At 36.4% G+C, this 21,941-nt stretch overlaps 1 protein-coding gene across 7 annotated transcripts; it reads left to right on the forward strand.

Annotated features, from left to right (window-relative positions):
• The first annotated feature begins 492 nt into the window (after positions 1-492).
• On the forward strand, positions 493-21,669 carry LOC124387370 (Fc receptor-like protein 5). Of its 7 annotated transcripts, none has more exons than XR_006926144.1 (8): positions 493-566; positions 12,675-12,710; positions 13,713-14,006; positions 17,070-17,497; positions 17,615-17,890; positions 18,246-18,362; positions 19,968-20,056; positions 20,442-21,669. XR_006926144.1 is itself a non-coding variant. In XM_046851693.1 (8 exons), the coding sequence occupies exons 1-7, from the start codon at positions 536-538 to the stop codon at positions 20,024-20,026; spliced, it is 1,134 nt and encodes a 377-aa protein (XP_046707649.1). In that variant the 5' UTR covers positions 493-535; the 3' UTR covers positions 20,027-20,056; positions 20,442-21,669. The 7 variants fall into 7 exon arrangements, 6 of the variants coding, with proteins under 6 accessions (XP_046707649.1, XP_046707651.1, XP_046707652.1 ...); XM_046851693.1 differs by having other exon boundaries at positions 17,070-17,390; XM_046851695.1 differs by lacking the exon at positions 20,442-21,669 and adding an exon at positions 20,338-20,387 and having other exon boundaries at positions 17,070-17,390.
• The last annotated feature ends 272 nt before the right edge of the window (positions 21,670-21,941 follow it).

A 21,941-nucleotide genomic window follows, 5' to 3' on the forward strand; every position in this document is an offset into this window, starting at 1 on the left:
GAACCCATGGGTCCTGTGCCACCACTTAAGGGGTCTTATGTACAGGAGGCCAGCAATTTAGTTTTGCTGGGGTTGAGTTACAGTTGATGAGCACTCAGAGGTGGCTAAAGAGGAGACAAAAGACTTCTGTTAAATCATTAGAGGAACAGGATGGAGCTCAGTTTGTTAGGTAAGAGTACAAGAAGAGTAAGGGGGTTGCATTAATCTAATAAGTGTAAGAAAGTTTGCATTGTTGAAATCTAAGAATTTTTGTGTCCTGTTGTCATGTGCTGTTCTATGATAATTGCACATGATCAATTTAACTGCCAGAAGAAAATTATCAAATGATGTTCATATTTTTGGAAATATGGTTTATGGAAGTCATGGTTGTGATGAGTCGTAATATGCTTTGCTGCTGTGATGTTTCCTGTGGGCAGTAACACTGTGTGAGAGAGAGAGAGAGAGAGAGAGAGAGAGAGAGCATGCTCTGTGGGTATACAGGAAGTGGTAAGGCTTTAAAGCACACCACTGTTCTGTCACTTATTAGAAGGACAAGATGAAGCTCAGTCCACTTGCAGTGATGCTTTGTGAGTAAATGTTGTCTTTGTGTCTTAATTAAAATGAGTGTTAGGGTAAAACAACTGTTATTTGCAGTTTGAAGTGTGATTAAGGCATTGTGTAGACTTGAGCATGACTGCTCAGGTGGAGCAGCATATCTATATTTATTATATGAAGGGTTTAATTTAATGTGTAAATACTACCATTTAACTATGGGAGCTCAACAGGTAAAACTACAAGTAGAGCCAATTGAATACACAGGGTTTAGATAATCTAGTGATAGATATTGTGTTTGTGATAAGCTGTAACGTGCTTATCTGGTGTGGTCAGACTCTGGTAGTGTTTCCTGTAAACAGTCTTTAATAAAGACTTTAAATTACGATAGTATTAGTCGGACTTGCTGAGATAATGGTTAATAATCTACAGTAACATTGCACATAATTCTCACTAGTCTTGTATACACACAAGGGCATTGAGAGGGTTAAGGGCTGAAAACGGAGACATGTTGAAAGTTGTGGTTTCCATATGTGTTCAGCAAAAGGGGATGTGAGTAATGACTGAAAGGTAAAAAAAAAAGGACAAATGTGGTAAATGTGCAGGGTCCAATTTAAAAACCAGTGTGTGTGCAGTAAAGAGTGTTGAAGATAAAGCATAAGCAGTAGAGATAGGAGGTCAAAGAGTTTTTGTCTGCAGCTGACCTATATTCATTCAACTTTTGCCCACACTTTATTAGCATTCACTAATTCTGCTAAAACACACACTTCACTATCATTTTTATGTAAAATTACCCTTTGGCTTTCTGATGAATTGTTAGTGCAGCATGAAGGAGCATGTAAATGAAGTGAATGAAGTTCATTCAATTTATTCTATTTTTTTAATCCAATGAAGCCTGTGCAAGTTTTCCCTGTTTATTATGGTCTTAATTATCCAAATATTTGAACAAGATGATAAACACAATGCTAATTCAAACCAGTATTCATTTCTAGGTAATGCATTTTAGATTTAGATTTAGATACAGCACAACTAATGCACCTTCTAGTTCATTCTAATCAGAAAGCATATGGCTCTCATCTACAGTGGCCTAGTGAAAAGAAGCTGAAGAAAACAGCTTCTTTTCAGAAGAGACTCATAGTTAAACTTGCTGCTGAACAGGTTGTTTTATAAGGAACTCCAAAAAGCTGATGCATCTTTTGTGTCAAAGATACTCTTCTTTTTGGAACAGCTACAGCTGGAGGTCAATGGATTTCTGAAAAGCTTGCTCACAGAAATCAATCAATGTACCACCTGCTTGACAGAAATTACTTTGAGCTGAAGACACAGGAACTGGTCCACCACCTACTGGCCCACCACCTACTACCACTCCACCACTTTCTCTTACTTCTCTAATGACTCTTTGTTCCAGCCGTCAAAAGTGACCATTTCAAACTAACATTTTACTTTTTTTAAGACTCTGATGACACAGACCCCTTGCATGAAATGGCCATAAGGATACCTAAAAGCATAAAACCTTACTTTACATGCTGGCTCTGAAGCCGCTCAAAAGAGAAACTCGTGATAACTAACAATCATCTGGAGAACAGCTACAACTTTAAAATGACTATAAAATGTCCTTAAAGCATGTGCAGGTATGAGAGTTGGTGCGTGGCTTAGTACCAGCTTGTGAAAAGAGGGAAGTGAGTTGTAAGGATCAAACACCTGCACATGATTTCCATTAATGAATGAGAGTGTAGTGAATTTAGCTCGCAAAAAAAAGGTAATATTTATAAGTAATTATAACGGGTTATAGTCACTCATAAATATTTAAATTAAGTTAAATTGACGGTAATGGAATTAACGTTACACTTATTTGGTCTGTTCGTATGCCGAACAGACAGTATAATCTTTTATTATTTATTTTTATTAATTCTGGGTCTCCCCGGCCAAGAAGACGCGTGTCTGTGTGTGTGTCACAAACAGACGTACTAGGGCAGAGTTTCGAGAGTGAATTGTTATATGGGTTTGAGGGTCCCTGTTAAGTCAACCAGAGAGGCTAGGGGGTTATCTGGCTTTCAGTGTGGTGTGTGTGTGTGTGTGTGTGTGTGTGTGTGTGTGTGTGTGTGTGTGTGTGTGTGTACTGTGTAAGGTATAGAGACTGGCTTGTGTTATCAGTTGACTGCTGCTTTAAAGTCAGCTGGAGAGGTCAGAGTTTGTCCTGCTTCGTGTCTTCCGGGGTGTGGGTATGACACTGTGGTATACAAACTCCCAATTAAAGTGTAAGCCTTGGTGCTCATCCTTTGATTGAAATTCAGATGTCAAGGGTTAAAAGGAATGCCTGGGACCTGAAACCTAAATTACCTGTGCCAGACATTACAAGAGGATAAAAGGAACATGAAAGTAGAGCAGTGAGAGAGAAAACTGTACACGGCATGTGCATATGTCTGGGCGCATGTGTATGTATGTGCAATAAATTGCAGAAAAGCGAAAAATTATTCTGTAAGAAGTGAAACTTGTCATCTGTCTACCATTCCTTCTTCTCTGAATCTCGAACATCTCTACACTAGTGCAAAAACTTTTGAGGGGGGGATTGAGGCAGCAGGAGGCAGTCCTTTTCATTTCATTTCTTGCTTCTTACTTCTTTATTTCTGACTTCGTCTTTTGCAGTTTTATCATGAATGCTCTTTCTATCTCTGCTCTGAAATGCTCTGATTCCATGCCCCTTTATCCTTTCACTGCTCACTGCAGTTGATTGCATTTCAGTGCTCACTGGAAGGTGTTAGCCGAGTTGTTAAAACATTGGATTTCTGGTCAAAAGGTTGAGAGTTCTGATCCCACTGCCACCACCCTCAACTGCTCAGTTGTATAAATGAGAATTGTAAGACGCTCTGAATAACTGTGTCTGCCACATGCCGTAAATGTAAATGCAAGATAGTACACTTAAATACAAATCATGTGCAGGTGTGTGACCCTCACTGTTTTTCCCAGTTCTGCCTTCCTTTCACAAGGTGGCGCTCGGCCACACAACTGCTGCCATGGTGCCTAAAGGACCCATCACAAACAGCCTTCTTGAAAGGCCACTGGTATAATGTTGGAGGTGTGAGGAATATCATCTATTGTAATTGTTATCAGTTCAAACATCAACCTTAGCACTTAACCACGGTCAAACAAGCTGTTGTGAGAGAGCAGTTTAAGTAGATTCTGAAATATGGTTAGTAATCTTCTCTGTCTGGGTAAAAATATAGTTCCAGTCCACAAAAAAGCCTCAGATTCAGGGTTGTCCCCTCCCAAACCTTACTGAGATCCTCAAATCACTCTCTGGGGCACCCATATTTGTCAACCTAAACAGTGGCTACTGGTGGGTATCCATGGATCCTGTCCTTAGGATTACACAACTTTAGTGCTTCACACATTTTTGGGGCATTGCATAGAGAGGCAGTGGTAGCGCTCATGCTTCACAGTGTGGAGATCCCTGGGTTGAGTCCTGCTTAGGGATGTTTTTTATCTGTTCTGGCACCGAACAGCGGAGTCCCTGGCTATCTTTAGACCTACCTCTTCCTGAAACACTTAAATTAGCACTTTCCAAGTTTGCTTTGTAAAAATCAAGAGTTGTAGTCTGATTTATCCTAAATTTGTAATCTAGTGTACCAGTGTAGATTTATTCATTGCTAGATACTCAAAGCACAAAGCAACAGAGAAGGGCGTCTGCTAAATGCCGCAAATGTAAATGTAGTGAAAAAGGGACAGGCTTTTACTGATCACCACAATACCAACAAGCTTTTGAACAGTTGAAGACCTGCTTGACATCACCTCGCATTCTCAGGGTATTCGAAAGTTAGCCATCCCCGGCTAGGCCATTTTATTATCACAAATGGATTATAATTAACTGCATACTAATGACAGGAACCTACCGCCCAGTCGACCATCAGCCAACTGTCAGCTGTTGGGGCAATGTCAGGTGGTTTTTGAGAGTCGTTCGTGTTTAGTTTTTTTCATGTGTTCCACCATAGGCAATATTCAGATGGTGTCAAATGTTTTTCGGCCGATTCTGCATGTCAAATTGGTAGCGGAGCTTGTTGTTGAGAAAGAGAACTCTGAATGGCTATTCAGCTTAGCGAATGAACACGTGTAAAACGTAAAGCACAATATACGTACATACTGTAGATTACACAACACGCCTAACCCCAACTTATGTTTAATAAGCTTCATCTGCAAAAAGATTTGATTTCAAAATCAGAGCAAATTTCCAAACCTTAAACAAGCTTTGTTTAACAATCTTCCCTGTTTGGATGTCAAATTCAAACTACTGTCACTTTTGGGTTAGGGAGAGTTGTAATCTGTTCGATGTGTTCTAGTGCAACTTTTTTAGCCTGACGCACCACAGTCCTTCGAGCTAGTTCTTCGGCATTGGTTTGGTGTGTCCCTACCTTAAGATGTATTACTGGCATTTCAACAAGAGTTTCAATGGCAAAAACTAGTTTCAATTGCAAGATTTTTTGGGACACATGAAAAAGTGTTTATGAGATTGGGAAAGGAGTCGTTTTTTTTTTTTATAGTTAGAGATACAATATCATGCAAAGTTAAGGTTTTCTGGCACTACATCAAGACAAGTCTTTAAATGTAGATCTGCAATTCCTTTTTGGATTATTACTGGCTTGCTGGATAAAAATTATTAGTAGTCGGAGTATATGTATAAAACTGCAAATCAGACAAAGTGGTTCAATCTCAGGACAACTCCATTGCATAACCACTCCCATGACAAGTGAACAAAGTGCTGACAACTCTAGATCTCTCCCTTCATTATTTGATCTAAAATAGTTCTCCACAAAACATTCAGACAGAATGGGGTGGTTCAGTGTAGGACCCTTACTGTGCGGGGAATTAGAGTGGTTGTAGGTTTAGTTTTGAATACCTAGTCCCTGAAAGGTACAAAAGACACATTTATAATAGTCTTGTAGAGGAGGTGTGAGCTCAGTTGTCTAAATGATTTTGGTTGCAATCCCAATTATCTAACTGGGAGAGAGTCTTTGTCTTTACAAAAACCTGATGCCTCATCCCTGTGGCACAAAATAGTGATAATTGAACCTCCATAAGATTTAATATAAAATATTCAGCAGTCTTTATTTTTATTTTATTTATTGTTGTTTCTGTGGTCTGGCCAACACTGTTAAAGAGCACCAATATTATATATAGCAGGTAGGACCTCAAGACCTAGTATTCCTCAGACTTTAGATAGCACAAACAGGGGCTTGTGTCCTTATAAGGAGAAAGGAAAAATGGACATCTTGACCTGGCAAGATGAACCCCTTTTTACTGATATGTAAAATGAATGGACAAGTTATCATGGAAAACAAATGGTGTGTAGGAAGAGCCTCTGTTATGCAACCCAGCACTAAACACCCTGAAGTCAGCATCTCTCAGAATGACACATACTGTCAGCAACTCTCAGAATTTGGGAAGTAGGTATTCCCAATGCTGAACGCTTAATGAATGCAAAAAAAAGATTGACAACTGCAGTGATCCTGTCTGTTAAGCTTTACCTGATGTTAGTTTGTATAACCAGCGACTTTTAACAGAAATGTTTCCTACGATAGTTTTCCATATCAAGTCAATCAAAAATTGGTAGGAGGTGCATGGACAAGCCATTTCACCCCAGCTAGCTGAAGGACCCTGTACATACCGCTTATCTTCAGGGCAATCTGTAGTGAAGTATTTTGCATGCTATAATATTTACAAACAGGCACAAAACACACTGTTGGGTATGGGTGGTATGTCCTGTCTGTTGTTGTTTTCCACTGCTCTCTTAAGTGCAGAATATTACTGCCATTGTTGGAAAATGTTAAGATGCAGGATTAGCGTTTTTTAGCCTTTTGCAATTATGGACGTAAATGCATGTCATATAATTTTTCCTGTGTTTTCCTGTGTTTTTGTCTTATTCGGGAGCTTTTGACTGTCTGTAAGAACACACAAAATCGCATGGCTTTAACATGCACCATTGCACTATTTTAATTTAAAAACTTTACTATGACAAATGAAAGAACAGAAACTGTTCAGATGGCTGTGTCTCTGTCTGTGTTCACTGAAATAGAAGTCTATCTCCACCACTTCCCACTTCTCTTTTTTATTCTGCTGATTGTCAGACAATACTCAAGCCACTTCTGTACATCATTAGAGAGACAGGATGGATTCGAGTCCACTCCTTGTGAAGCCCTGCTTTATTAGAGTGAGAGATGGGGTTTAAATATGTTTATAATGTGCTTAATGTGCTCAGTGATGTGTTTGTGTGATTAGGACATTGTGTGTACTTCAGCATGACTGTTTAGGTGGATATGTACAGGTATTCCTCTACTTATGATGGAGATAATTTTCTGCTATAAACTGATGGGTTTCCTCTTATTTTTTCACTAGCTGCAGGAGACATACTTGGGCACTTGGAAGACTTGGACTTGGAAGCTTTTATTACTAAAATTGCTGTTTAAATCTGTTTCTGAAACAGAAAGAAATACACACTCACACTGAGACAACTTTACTCCATCAAACGCTAGCGAGAGTGGGGCATCTCACTGGGCGAGAGTTACGCTCATCCCAGCTGTGCATCCAACATATTGTACATCGTACGCTGCTGCCTGTGCCTGTTGTGGGAAATGTTTAATATTTGTACAATTTTGTCGTATCACTATCGCCATCGTAAATTTGAAAAATCATAAGTCGAACCATTGTAACTCAGGGACCATCTGTATATCCATAACTGTTATGAGAAGGATTTAGTTTGATGTGGGACTCAACAGGTAAGAGTTCAAGAAGAACAAGTATAAAATACAGGGGTTGAATAATATAATTAATCTACAACCTCTCATGATTATTTAAACTGTTAGAATAAAAAATTGAACAGAAAGGCTTTAACAGAGACAGCTTAAATAGAGACACCCAGGATCTAAAAACTGGATCTAAAAGCTGGTCACTCTCTCTTCATCCTCACACTTCTGCATATATTTTTCTTTTTCTTTTTTTTCTCGCACTACAACACTTTAAACCCTGGACAGCCACTTTAACTGTGGACTTGCACGGCACAGTGCACTTTATACCACACCATACCGCACACGTTCACTTTAAAGACAATCACATCAACCACCTTATGTGATTACTGTTTACTGTATCATAAGCATACCTGTGTCATATATATTTCATATATATATATATATATATATATATATATATATATATATATATATATATATATATATATATATATTTTTTACATAGTTTATTGGTTTTATTTATCTGCCTTCTTTTTCCCTTGTTTTATTTCTTCCCCTACCCTATTCCCTCATGCCGGTCAGTCGTATAAAGCATTTCACTGCAAATAAAATTTGATTTGATTGATTTGATTTGATTTAACAAATCCAGGTTCATTTAGACTTACTTATAAAATGCCAACCATTGTTTAAACCTTTTTATTACTAATTTGGTTTTTGTTCAGAGAAACATCTCGGTACAGGAATTGTCTTCTAATACAATTATCTCATTAATGTGGGGTAGTGTGGCATGTATAAATTCAATTAAAGTCAATTCCAAAATTCTTGGGACACTGTGTAAAACGTAAATAAAACAGAATGCAATGATTTGCAAATCTCATAAATCCGTATTCTATTTACAATCAAACCAAAAACATATCAAATGGTTAAAAGCATCGTGAGCATCGATTAATTATTTTCGCGCTTAGAGATTTCTCCAGACTCTTAAAACCTTTTGATGATATTACAGTATGTACTGTTGTGTCAGCTATCAAATTGAAATTGATCTTTTTTTCTATTAAAATAGTACATTTCCTCGGTTTAAACAAATATGTTTGCGATTTGCGTATTATTGCATTCTGTTTTTATTTACATTTTCCACAGTGTCCCAACCTTTTTTGAAATTGGAGTCATAAACAGTTGGTCAAGCAGAAATGAGATATTCTCATTAGCTTTGCACAAACAGAAAAAAGCAGTTCATGTGTTGACTGCTGTGGTTTAGCTTCATTACACATTCATGCACATTCAGCAGTGAAGCGAGGGAAGTGTGAACCCAAATGTGCCAGATCATTTACAGTAAAGCTTTGCCTACACTGCATTAGCACCTTATTTTAACTGAAAACTATTACACATAGACTTCCTGATAAAGTTGTAGGCCACCACTAGATGTTATTTATGTATAATTTGCATTGAAGCTTTTACAGTTTCATCCTACAAGCCAAGCCATAAAACTCCTTAACACAAAGAGACTGAACTAATACACACACACACACACACACACACACACACACACACACACACACAAATAAAAAAACAATTTAAAAACATTCAAAAACATTGAATTGCAGTAGTGGCTAGCTGTGCGAGGGGCTGAACACTGGATGCTAGACTCAGATATTTGACTGGGACAGATTCTTCATTTGTTTAACCCTTGTAAAAAAATAGTAAGTGAGGTGGAGGTGAAGTGAAGTGTATGTGGTGCCCAAGGCGTTCGGGAACATTCCGGAAACTTTAGAGAAATGGACAGAGGATCCGATCTTCAGGTTAAGGCCCACATTGAACGCTGCCTAATTCTTGGCTTCTGAGGGGGTCAGAGAGATCTGCAGAAGAACTGGGAGTGCTCTAACTGGGGCCATCATCTTTGCTGTTGCTGTTCCTGCCTGGAGAAAAACAAAGACACAGACGCTATGTTCGCTTCTCCTCCCTGTTGCCTTTCCATCATTCTTTTATATACACCAGTCTTCTTTAAAATAGTCAGGAGATCCCACACTAATTATCCGCATATATTTCTCTACCCCGCCCTCCAATCATGTGCCTCCCAGTTTTCCATAATCCTAATGCTTAATCGGCGCTGTCCATTCAGCACTCTGGTTTGGAGCATGTTCCTTTTTTTTGGGTGCGGGTCTGTAGCCTGTCATCATAGTACCCCCACTAGCTCCGAATCTACTGTTTGCTGATGTCTCTGCCCAAAGCCTATATCTTGGGGAGAGGCCATTTGTGTTTCCATGGTGTACATACAGATCTAGCTGTATGCTAGACCTGTATGGACAGAAACCAGCAGGTTATTCTAGCATTAGAATCTTTCGTGTGGGCCATCTATTGTAGTGGTGCTTGGTCAGTGATAAGTGTAAAATTTGGGCAATATCTCAACTCCTCAATCACCGACTTGATGGCCAGGGCTTCCCGCTCCACTGTGGCATAATTTTGCTTGCCAAGTGTCATCTTATTGCTGGCATAGTGCACGGGGTGTTCATCATTCTCGAAGATCTGGAATAGCATGGCATCCTGCCCTGTTTCCGATGTGTGTATGAAGGACCTGTTAAAGTTGTGATTTCTCAACACCAGTGCACTGGTAAGTGTCGTTTTTAGGGCTTGGAATGCCAGCTCTGCCGTCTTCATCAAGGGAATATGTTCTGCTTGTCCCTTTCCTGTGAGAGCTGAGACAGGGGAGGCTAAAGAGAAGAAATTATTCAAAACCATCTATTGGGTGAACAAGCCCCAGCCTCAGAGCAATTATCTCCCACAGCTCTAGCAGCTTTTTTGTGTCAGCATGGAGTCCTTTCGCCAGCTTTGGGGTAACTCCCTGTTGAAGCAGGTTATTTTTTAAGAGATGTTTTAATACTGGATCAATGTTTTGATAAGGTGAGGTGAGGTGGGGTCAGTTTGCCAGGAGGTGTATCAAAGGCATTTCCGCTACAATTAGCTGAATGACCCTCTACATTCTATAAGGAGAGGTGACATGTTTTTTGTTAAAAGCAGGATAAATAACTGTTTCAACTTCTTTTTTAACTGCACAATATTAGTGTCATTACTTGAATGGGGCAGGATTTTTGGATGGCTTTTCCATGTTTTTTTTTTTCTTTTTTCTGTGTTTTTTTTGTTTGTTTTTTTCAGGGTTTGCTTTTTTAAATAATAATACTCAATAGGCATTAACATTAACATTCAACATGGCAAATTAAAAGACAAAAAAACGTTCAGATATCTGTGCATTTTTCTTTTATCTTTCATTGAGTGTAAGAGTATAGAGGAAGTGGTGAATCTTTAACTCATGCTACTGCAGTCAGTCAGTCATTAGAGGGACAGAATGGAGCTCAGTTCACTTGCTGTGGTGGTCTGTGAGTAAATTTTCTCTTTGTGTCTATAATAGAGTGAGTTAAGGAGTATAAAGTTGTTCATCTCTGTTATGAAAAGGATTCAGTTTGATATGTAACTACTCTCAGTAACTATGTTATTTTAACAGGTAAAAGTATAAGTTGAGCAAGTTTAAAACACAAAATTTAATGTGTGTAATTGAGACTGCATTGTTGAAATCTGTAGCTGATCTTCTACTTTATGGCTGTCATCAGACTGGATGGTTTTTGTATTGTCATTAACGGAAGTTAATGATTTTAGGTGATTTAGTGAGACTCTGGTGGCATTTCCTGTGAAAAGAAAGGCTTTAAATCCATGTTCTTATAAAATGACTTATAACATGCCAACCATTTTGGCCACCACTTTGTTTCTAATTCGGTTTGTGCAGGGAAACATCTCAGTAAAGGAATTAAATTCTAATACAATTACTCTATTATTGTGAGGTAGTGTAGCATGTATAAATTAAAATAAACAATAAGTAATGCACAAATAAGATTCATTAGCACAAACACAAAATGGCAGTTGATGTGTGACCTTCTGTGGTTTAGCTTCTTAAAGCATTCAGACAGATTCAGGGGAGGGGAGGAGGTGTGAAAACAAATGTGCCAGAACATTTACTGTACAGTTTTTCCAATACTTCATCAGTACAATAATTGAATTGTTTCAATTCAATACTTTGAATTGAAACAATTACACTTTTACTACCTTTAGTACATAAAAAAAACTGTAATAAAGGTTATTTATTTATAATCAATAAAATATATTATAATTTAGAATCTGCAACACATTTCCATGCGCACTTTATGTGTACTGCATCTGAAATCCTTCACTCATTCACTAAACCCTATATAGTGCATGGAATTTCGATTTGCTAGATGGAAAAAGGGAACAAAACTGAGTCAGCAAATTCAGATAATGATGTCTCCTATCATTTGTGGCCAATTGACAATTTGTGGTGTAAAAAAAAAAGTCTTGTCAGTGTCCTCCAGCTGACTCCAGAGCTAAATACCATAAAAAACTACCCTGACTTGCTAACTGGTTTTGGCGAAGCTTCTTTTTTGAGATTTTCTTTTGTGCTGTGTCACATTGCAGTGATGGAAATCTGGTGGTGAGAGTACATCAAATATAGACTGAATGAATCGGTGCATTGTGGGTACAAATTAGTAAACAAATGTTAGGAATGAAGTTTTTGTATACAATTATACAATATTGAGTTCATTGTGTGATTAGGACATTGTGTCCTTAAGCATGACTGCTCAGGTGGACCAGTATATGAATATGCACACATGGAACTTTATTGTAGGTCAAATTGAACTTTTTCAATCAATAATTAAGTTGTATGTCCCTTATAGCAGTGGTCCCCAATCTTTTTTTGTGCCATGGACCGGATTGATGTTGGACAATATTTTCAAGGACCGGTTTAATGTCAGACAATTTTTTTATGGACCGGCCTTTAAGGTGTGGCGGATAAATACAACAAAATAAAATGACATGACCGGCTTAAAAACTGGTATTTTCTAAATATAATAAACGTGAATCCACTGTTTTGTTTTTTGTTAATTTTACTCACTTGGGGGTTTGAATTTAGCGGTAATGTATTATGTGTTAGCGGCCGGAGCCCCTTTAAGAAGGTAGTGGATGGAGGTAAGACATGTGACCGAGGCATCATTACATGCATCAAGAGTGAGTCATAGACAGATGTGGTGGAGAGAATCCAGTCATTTTCCAAAATAAATAATCTTTTTGAATCAGATAATAAATAAAACGGAAATAATGTAAGTTATGTATCCTTTCTGTGCGGCCCGGTACCAATTTATTGCATGTGTTTCAAATGAAATTTTTACACAATTTTTTTTTTATTAAAAAATAAATAAATAAATAAAATGTATATCCCACTGTTTGGATAAATGTGTCCCATTACTTTAGGAATAATGTGCTGATATGTAAACCTATTTATAAGGGGTCAATGCACTGTTTTTAAATTATACTCTGATTTTTTTATGTTTTCTGTTTGCTTAGTGCTGAATTTTCTTGGAACAGTGCCACATGCTCAAGGTGAATATACACCTTTACATTTATTTGCTTGTTTATGTGTAAATGTCTGATTTAAATTGAAATCCAGACGCTTGCTTTTGTACAGCACCAGTACTAATTTGTCTATATGTCTATGTGGCTGTACGAAAAGGAAGTTCGTCATTCAATCATTTGATTGATCAATTAATTGGTTGGTTGATTGAGTGATTTATTAATAAATTAATTAGCCAAACAATAAATAAATAAATCACACATTTTTATGGCTTTTGACTTTATGTTCCCATTTGTAAATCAAATAATTTACACATTTAAATATAACTTACAAAATAATCCAATTAATCCAAATAAATAAAGCGTTTTATTTCTGATTCATTATTAGCGCTGCAAGTTCACATCAAAGCAGAATTTCAAAGGAAACAATTGTGTGAAAGAGAAAGTTTACCCTCTTTTAATTCTAAGGTTTTACAAATCAGGCCATAATAAAAAATCTGGTCCTTTAGCAGGTCTTAAAATGAGGTGAATACGAGCTTGATGAACAACAGCACATAGCAGACTGTGCACTGTGACAGAGCTGTGAATAAACTAAGAAATCAAGAAATTGTGTATTTTGTTTTTTTACACAACACAGAGATTGGTTTTATTTTTTGTAAAATACTGAAAGAGTGTAATGTCAAATTGGTTTTCTGAGTTTGGATTTATTTCATTTTAAGACCTGATAAGGGACAGATGATTTTATGATGCAAAAACCATAGAATTCGAACAGGGTGTACATTCTTTTTGACATTACTCTTTACTTGGGGTTTTATTTTTAATTTCAAATCTGTATTGTCTTGTATAGTCTAAACTCAATGTATTGTGTAATGTATGTATGCCTTTTTGAGAGTCACCAACAGTTGGAAACAAATTCCTTGTGTGTGTCAACACACTTGGCCAATAGAAATTCTCATTCTGAATCTGAACATTGCACAACAATTAGTGACTTCATTATTTTTTTTTTTTTTACAACTTCTACCGTTTCTATAGGGAATCCTAAAGCTGTGGTGTCCATAACACCTTCTGAACATGTATTTACTTGTGAGAAAGTTACACTTAGTTGTGACATAAATGATGAAAAAGAGTTTGGATGGAGGTACAGCTGGTATAAGAATAACAACATCCTGCATGCACATGGCGATCGATTAAGCGCAGACAGCTCAATGCATGAGGTCAATATCAGTTGTGCTTATCAATCTGACAGTGGTGTCTACACCTGCAGAGGACAGAAGAATGACTCTCAAAGCTCAGAGATCAGTAATACTGCTACACTGACTGTATCAGGTGAGTCAGGTTGATTAATAGTACACAGCAGAAATGAAGGAAGTAGGTAATAAAGATCATTGTGTCCTACCATCTGTCGTTATCTAATTCCATTAGTTGATGTGAGACCTTTAAAAGAAACTTGTGGTTTTAGCTGAGAATTTATTCATTTATTCATAAGACTTAGTGATTAATGTTTTGAAATGAGAAACAGGTTTATAATGTATATATTTTAAAAATATTGGTATTTTACATAATTTTAAGCAATATTTAAAGGTAAATTGTCAAATTCTGGTTGCATATATGTGGTATGTTACATACAGTGGTGGGCGAATTACACAATCCTGATAGTTAAGTAAAAGTTATAGATATAGTAATAAGTTATATGTTATAGTTATAGATACAGTAGGTAAAATATGATTAATATATTACTCCAGTAAATGTAAAAGTGTCTATTTAAACTTTCACTTGAGTAAAAGTACAGAGGTACAGAATTATAGAAATGTACTATGTTTCCAAAGTACTATGATTTATTACAGCTATAATGTTACAAGAACAAGGCTACAAGACTCTTTGCTTAATCGACTCAGTTTATGTAAATAGACTGTGTTACTCTCAGCTCAACTATTAATAAAATTACAGTAATGAGTCAAACACTGATACAAACAAATCAACAAAATCGCAAAAATTAAGGCCTTGTGTGTTGAAGCGAGTTTAAGTCCATCATTTATTCCTCTGTAAATGTTCTGTGGATGATAAACTGATGTTGAACTGTATGTTGGTGTAGATACCACCAAACGCCAATCAAAACAGAGTGCACGCTCAGCCCTGATTGGCTTCTTGCTGCCTATTCAACCAGTTTAGTTTTTATCAACTCATAAATAAAAAGTAAACAACATTTCACAAAATTCAACTTTAAAATAGTAGTGAAGTAAAACTCTTTCCAAAATGGAAATACTGAAGTACAGTGAATACAGTGAAGTACAGATACGTCAAAAAGCTACTTAAGTGACGACTTACATTCACTTCATTACCGTCTAACAATAATTGCACATTGTTCATAGTACTTATATAATGTAATGTAATTAGAGAAAGTAAAAAGTTGCCTAAAAGATAAATAGTGAAGTAAAGTATTGAAAGTACTTGAGTACAGTAGATTTTTCTGGTATCAGTAATTTACTTCACTATTTATTTTTTAGGACAACTTTTTACTTTCACTCATTACATTTTTACACAAAAATCTGTACTTTCTACTTCTTACATTTTCAAAACAGACTCGTTACATTAGTTTTAATCTATTTGGTAAAATTACCATTTTTTTCCTTCTGATCACTGAACCATTTTCAGACCAGAAAGATATTTTGTCTTCCTGCTCTATGTTGACTTTGATTTTACGAATAATAAACATGCATTTGCATAAAGCATTAATATTTGTCCATGATCATGTTTATTAGAGTATTAAAAAAATTGGAAAGTATTAATTTGAAGGTACATTTAGAAGAGCACGGTTAAATATTTTAATCGATTGATGGCCCTAATATTATTATGATGTGAGGTTCAGTTACCAGCGTGACACTAAAACAGGTAGTAATAATGACTACTTTTTACTTAAGTACATTTCAGAACCCAAAGTTCTTTACTTTAACTTTAAAAAGTGTAGTCAGAACTTCAACTTTACGAGTCTTAATAATATGAGTATCTGCACTTCTACTTCTAAGTAAAGAATTCTAAGTAAAGAATGTGTGGACTATTGCCACCTCTGCTATGAATAAATATATTATGTAACTATTAGTGTTCCATTTTATGGTCAGTTGACAGCAATGGCAGAGAGTACTGTTATCAACAATACAAACCGCCAAGCACAAACAAATCCAAATCATATCGTTCAAGTCAAAATCCAGAAACCCCAAAATCTAGATGTACAAATAGTAACAAAAATACCATTAATAAATATGAAGGCAAGCATGAGTCAAACCAGAAATGACCAAATACTAAATCAAAATGATTTGAGCCAATGTGTTGGTGTATTTCTCCTCTAACAAAATGACTACATCTCCAAGATTCTTACCAGGACATGGTGAACATTTTTCTTATTTTGTTCCAGTAAATGGCCCTTGATCAGGTCAGGTCTTATTTAAAACAGGATCAACTTAACATAAAACATACATAAATGCCATGTCGATACTAATAATTAATTTTACAAACAATACTATATAGTAAATATTATTCATAACGTGGCGTACTGTGAGAGCAACACTGTAACACTGTCAATTGCGTGTAAAAAAAAAAAAAAAAAAAAAAAAAAGCACGTAAACCCAGGAAATTGGTACCTGCCAATAAGATCTCTTGAGTCATATTCATATTTAATGAGGACTTTCTGTGTTTTTTCTTTAGTTGTATATGTGGATAATTAGTGAATTAGTGTAATTTAGTATTTATAATCATTAATTATAAACTCTGTCTGGTTTGAAGACTATATTGCCAAAAGTATTGGGTCACCTGGTTTGAATTGTGATTTTTAAACATTGCATACCACATTTAGTCCCAATTTGCTTTTATAGTTCCCTCCACTCTTCTGGGAAGATGTTCCACTAGATTTTGGAGTGTGTTAATGGATATTTGTGTTCATCAGCCACAAGGGTGTTATGAGAGGCAGGTACTGATGTAGGTGAGGAGACCTGGGGTGCAGTCAGCGTTCACATTCATCCCAAAGGTGTTCAGTAGGGTTGAGATCAGAGCTCTATAGCAGCAAGATCTTCAGATCTTCAAGGAGATCACTTTGTGCACCGGGGCATTGCCATGCTGGAACAGGTTTGGGTTTCCAAGGTCAAGTGAATGCAAAATGTTATTATAGCGCCATCTAAAGACATTGTGTACAACTGAGGGCCTCCAGCTTTGTGTTAACAGTTTGGAGAAGAAACACATATGGCAGGAAAGGTCAGGTGACCCAATACTTTTGGCAATATAGTAAGTGTGTGTGTGTGTGTGTGTGTGTGTATATATATATATATATATATATATATATATATATATATATATATATATATATATATATATATTCGGATTTATGATTTCTCCTGTCAGAAACACCACAGGCAGTACTGAGTGTGACTCCACAAAGCTGGCTGACTGAAGGAGACTCGATCACTCTAAAGTGTGAGGTTACAGACTCCTCTACCGAATGGACATTCAGCTGGTACAGAGACGTTCCCTACAGAGACAATAATGGCCATATTAGGTATAGAGCAGTGCTTCTCTCAGACAGCAGCAGAGGATCTGGAGGCTCCTACACTCTGAGTCCTGCTGCTCTTAATCACACAGGAGTTTATTTGTGCAGAGGAAAGAGAAGAGGAGAACCAGCCTTTCACACACATTACAGCAATCTACAGCCTTTATGGATCTCTGGTATAATATGATGGACATAGATGTGTAAATGTGTATTATATTTGTAAGATGGAGAAATACAGCTGTGTTGATGTTTTGTGTAAAACTCTTTATATTCATCTTTCTGGGTGAGGAATGTTGAAGGCAGATTAATTATTCGATTAATTACATTAACTACAAATGCAAGGTATGCCATAAAACACAACCATAATAATACATATGAATTATAATATTCTGTGTTTAAGGTGAATCTCCTCCAGTGTCTCTGATCATCAGTCCCAACAGAACTCAACACTTTACTGATGACTCTCTCTCACTGAGCTGTGAGGACCAGAGTCACTCTACTGGATGGATATTAAGACAATACACACACAAATGGGGACTGTTAATCTGCCCACATGCAAGATCTGTTTTAGGATCTACATGTAAAATCAGCTTCCTCTCCACATCCTACACTGGAGTTTACTGGTGTGAGTCTGAGTCTGGAGAAAACAGTAATCCTGTCAACATCACAGTTCATGGTGAGTCTTCATGTAGTGTGTTTACTGTTAAAGAGAAAGAGAAAGAATGTTTCATGTTCAACACACTGGCAAAATTAGAGAAAATTCACCAAAGTATCATGTCAAACGATTGAATTGTATGATAAAATAAAAATCTTTTTTTTAAAACCCATTGTGACAATGTGTCAAAATCAGCATCTTCTCCCAGTTGTAATCAATTATTTATGAAAGTCTTTGTACAATATGCTATGCTCACATGCTGTTGTCTGCCTGTAAATGTATTTGATGTATTACTGTATTGTGATAAAAAAAAAACGTTGGATGGTAAATAATAGTTTTAATTGTTTTGAACATTGTATATTGTATTCTGTTTCAGGAACATCACATGGACAAACTTCATTCTCAGTGCTCATGCCGATCAGTAAGGCAGTGACGTTCTCTCTGTATGTTCTGGTCACCATCATACTGCTGGTCAAATGTTACAGGGCTCGAGGTAAGAACTTTTTTTCAGTGCGTCTCTACATTTTACATTATTGGTTGGTACAGGAAAGACGATTTTACCTCAAGACAGGTATAAAACCCATTTGACAGGGCAGTGGTGGTTAAATGGTTAACGCTCTGGGTTACTGATCATAAGGTTGGGGGTTCAAGCCCCAGCACCAACAAGATACCACTGTTGGGCCCCTGGAGCAAGATATTTAACACTATCTGCACCAGGGGTGCTGTATCATCTAACAACACTGGGATATGCAAAGAAAGAATTTCACTGTGATGTAATGTACAGTGACAACTAAAATGCCCATTTACCATTAAAACACACTTTGCAATCAGATTAGAAAAAAACCAAAGAACCAAAGAACTGTTCCTTAAATATGTACTGCTTTGGCTTCTTGTGTTCTTCATCCATCTGAGGCAAACTGCAGTTTGATTTTGCTAGGATAAGGTTTCAGCTGATGAGTTGTGATCCGTGATGAGATGTCTCCCAGCCAACTGAGAGATCTCACAAAAAGGGTGTCACCAACAACCCCAAGTTACCCCTCTTTTCTAGGTCTTTACATTATTCAAAGAGTGCGAGAGACTCTCTTCGGACATCAAGTGGAAGTTTGCTCTACTACCTTGATGCCAGAATGGAGAAAAGTATGTATGTCCTCCTTGTACCCTGGGAGATAATGGGACCAGTTGAGACGTAAATGTGGATCAGAGCTAGCATTATGCAGTGCAGCTTGTGATGAGGTGATGGTCCTTGTTTGTCTTTGTTGGCCAACATCAGTGTTGCAAATCTGATGTGGGCTGCTATAGGAAGCCAGTGGAGGGAATATGGTAGAGCGGTGGTGCGGAAAAAACTAGGAAGGTTGAAAACAAGTCAAAAAGAATGTCTTTCAGAGGCAGGCCTTCCAGGAGGAAGTTGCAGTAGTCCAGTCTTAAGATGGCAAGGGATTGAAGCGATTGTTAGGAGAAGGGTTCGATTTATGTTCACATCACAGTTTTGGTGATGTCCTCTATTTGTTGATAGCTTGAATTCCCTGCTGTCCTGGAAGTGGCTGTTGATTCTCTGGGTTCATAAAAATTAAAGGATAGTGGCTAGTGAGATGGGTCAGGATGTGTTAGTGGAGGTCTTATAGTTGAGGAGAGGCTGGATGGCAGCTTGTGTCACAGCCTGGCCAAACACCACCGAAACAAGAGTGTCTAGTGGTTTGCCTGCTGAGAAAAGACAAATTCTGCTGCAATGTGTTGAAGACATGGAGAATTGGAACTAGCAGATATTTCTCCATGGTAGAATGTCAATGACAATTTGAACGTTGTGCTTCTGTTATGTATCAGTAAATAAGTGCATTTACATGCATAGCCAGGATGAAACACTGAGCTGGAAGCCTAGAACTAGGCCTAAAACATAGCAAAGATAGGTTAAATGTACACATGACAAATGCTTTAATTAGTTTGCCAAATCATCTACACTTTCAAAACTTACAAATTTGAGGTTTGTAACAAGGTTGTTAAATACAAATATGGTGGAGTCAAATGCATTGTGGTTGCTTGTCTGCCTGAAATGAAGTTTCAATGAAACAACTGAGATTTCTTTTTTTTTTTTTTTTAACAGTTCGTACTGAAGACAGAGGCAAGAATGTCATAGAAGAGTTAGTTCATCTAAGAAAATGAACTGGTGTAAACTGCTGGATTTTTCCTAAGGTATATATGTGTAAAGTATCTATATCTATATCTATCTATCTATCTATCTATCTATCTATCTATCTATCTATCTATATATATATATATATATATATATACAGTACAGACCTAAAGTTTGGACACACCTTCTCATTCAAAGAGTTTTCTTTATTTTCATGACTATGAAAATTGTAGAGTCACACTGAAGGCATCAAAACTATGAATTAACACATGTGGAATTATATATGGAATTATATACATAACAAAAAAGTGTGAAACAACTGAAAAATGTCATATTGTAGGTTCTTCAAAGTAGCCATCTTTTGCTTTGATTACTGCTTTGCACACTCTTGGCATTCTCTTGATGAGCTTCAAGAGGTAGTCACCTGAAATGGTCTTCCAACAGTCTTGAAGGAGTTCCCCGAGAGATGCTTGGCACTTGTTGGCCCTTTTGCCTTCACTCTGCGGTCCAGCTCACCCCTAAACCATCTCGATTGGGTTCAGGTCCGGTGACTGTGGAGGCATGATGCAACACGATTAACCCTCTGGGGGTCGGCGCTCTCTGCTGTCCCTGTCATCTCTCTTCACAGACTCATAAATAAAACAACTTGAATCTCACTGAATACTTACTTACTTAGAAGAAATGTTTACTTTTAAATAAACAAATGTTATCTGATTATGTAATTGTATGAAAGTTAGAAGCGGTACAGTTTCTCCGTACTATTTTTTGTCTTGTATAACATTTACGAAAGTATTTTGTCGTCATGCACTTTGTTTGGTTTTACTAATAATAAACATCAAATTTTGTAAAGTCATTCATATTTGTCCAAGCCCATGTTGGGTAAAGTATTAAAAAGTTTTTAATATATTTATATATTTATATTAATTATAATTTTTTATGTAAGTGCAAAGTCCTATATAATCGAAATTAGCCTAAAAAAATGGTGGAAAATAAGTCAAAAATAATAAAATAATAAATAAAATTTGTGTTTAACTGAAAACCCAAACAAAGCCTGCTTATGTCTGCTACTGGAAAGAGTAATTCCCAATTTGACCTGTACAGACCCAAAATCCATTTCATTGGTGTGCAATGTTGTGAGCAAACTTGAGATGTGTTTTCATTTTTGTGTTTATATTTATTTCAATTCTATTTACTTGTATGCAAATTTTTATCAACAAAATGTTTACAATTAATAGATAGGATTTGTTATTTTCTATATTAATATAAAAGTGGTCCATTTTGTAATTATTTGTAGATGGCCTTATAACCCCTCCCAGACTGATGAGCAGCAACAATTGTTTCTCTGAGGTCATGGCTGATGTTCTTAAAAGCATAATATAGACACACACTTGAGTGGTTTGGGAATCTAGTGCTGTAATATTTGAATGTTTTTGATCTTCTTAGGTAATTCTTTAAATCAATTTATACAATTTGTCTACTATGAATATTTAAAAAGTTTGTGTGACTTCTTTCCATACTCTTTCCCCATATTGTCATGCTGTAACTGCCATATCTTTATGATAAATGCTCACATACTGTGTGTACCAAGAATAATAATAATAAATTATAATATAATAATAAAAGTACAGCTTTCAATGTTTTTGTAAATCTCAATAAACTTGGGAAATCTTTCATGCCATCAAAACTTAGTGTCTGTGTGATTGAAATCTCCAGGCCTGCAGTGTGATAACACTTAAAATCTGTTACTAAACAGGAAGTCATGGTTGAACAATGAACAAAAATTGTTATTATTGTAAAAACGTACCTTAAATATATTTTACTGATCTGAAGTCAATGGGTGCAAATATTCAGACCAAATATATATATATATATATATATATATATATATATATATATATATATATATATATATATATATATATATATATAAGAAAGATTCTTTTT

This window comes from Silurus meridionalis, chromosome 6 (genome assembly GCF_014805685.1).
Source record: "Silurus meridionalis isolate SWU-2019-XX chromosome 6, ASM1480568v1, whole genome shotgun sequence".
Classification (NCBI taxonomy): Eukaryota; Metazoa; Chordata; class Actinopteri; order Siluriformes; family Siluridae; genus Silurus; species Silurus meridionalis.

Coding starts and splice junctions, on each gene's coding strand:
- LOC124387370 (XM_046851693.1), top strand. CDS start 536: ATGAAGCTCAGTCCACTTGCAGTGATGCTTT. Junction 12,711..13,712: donor AACAGTGCCACATGCTCAAG/GTGAATATACAC, acceptor CCGTTTCTATAG/GGAATCCTAAAGCTGTGGTG. Junction 18,363..19,967: donor CAAATGTTACAGGGCTCGAG/GTAAGAACTTTT, acceptor TTTTTTTAACAG/TTCGTACTGAAGACAGAGGC.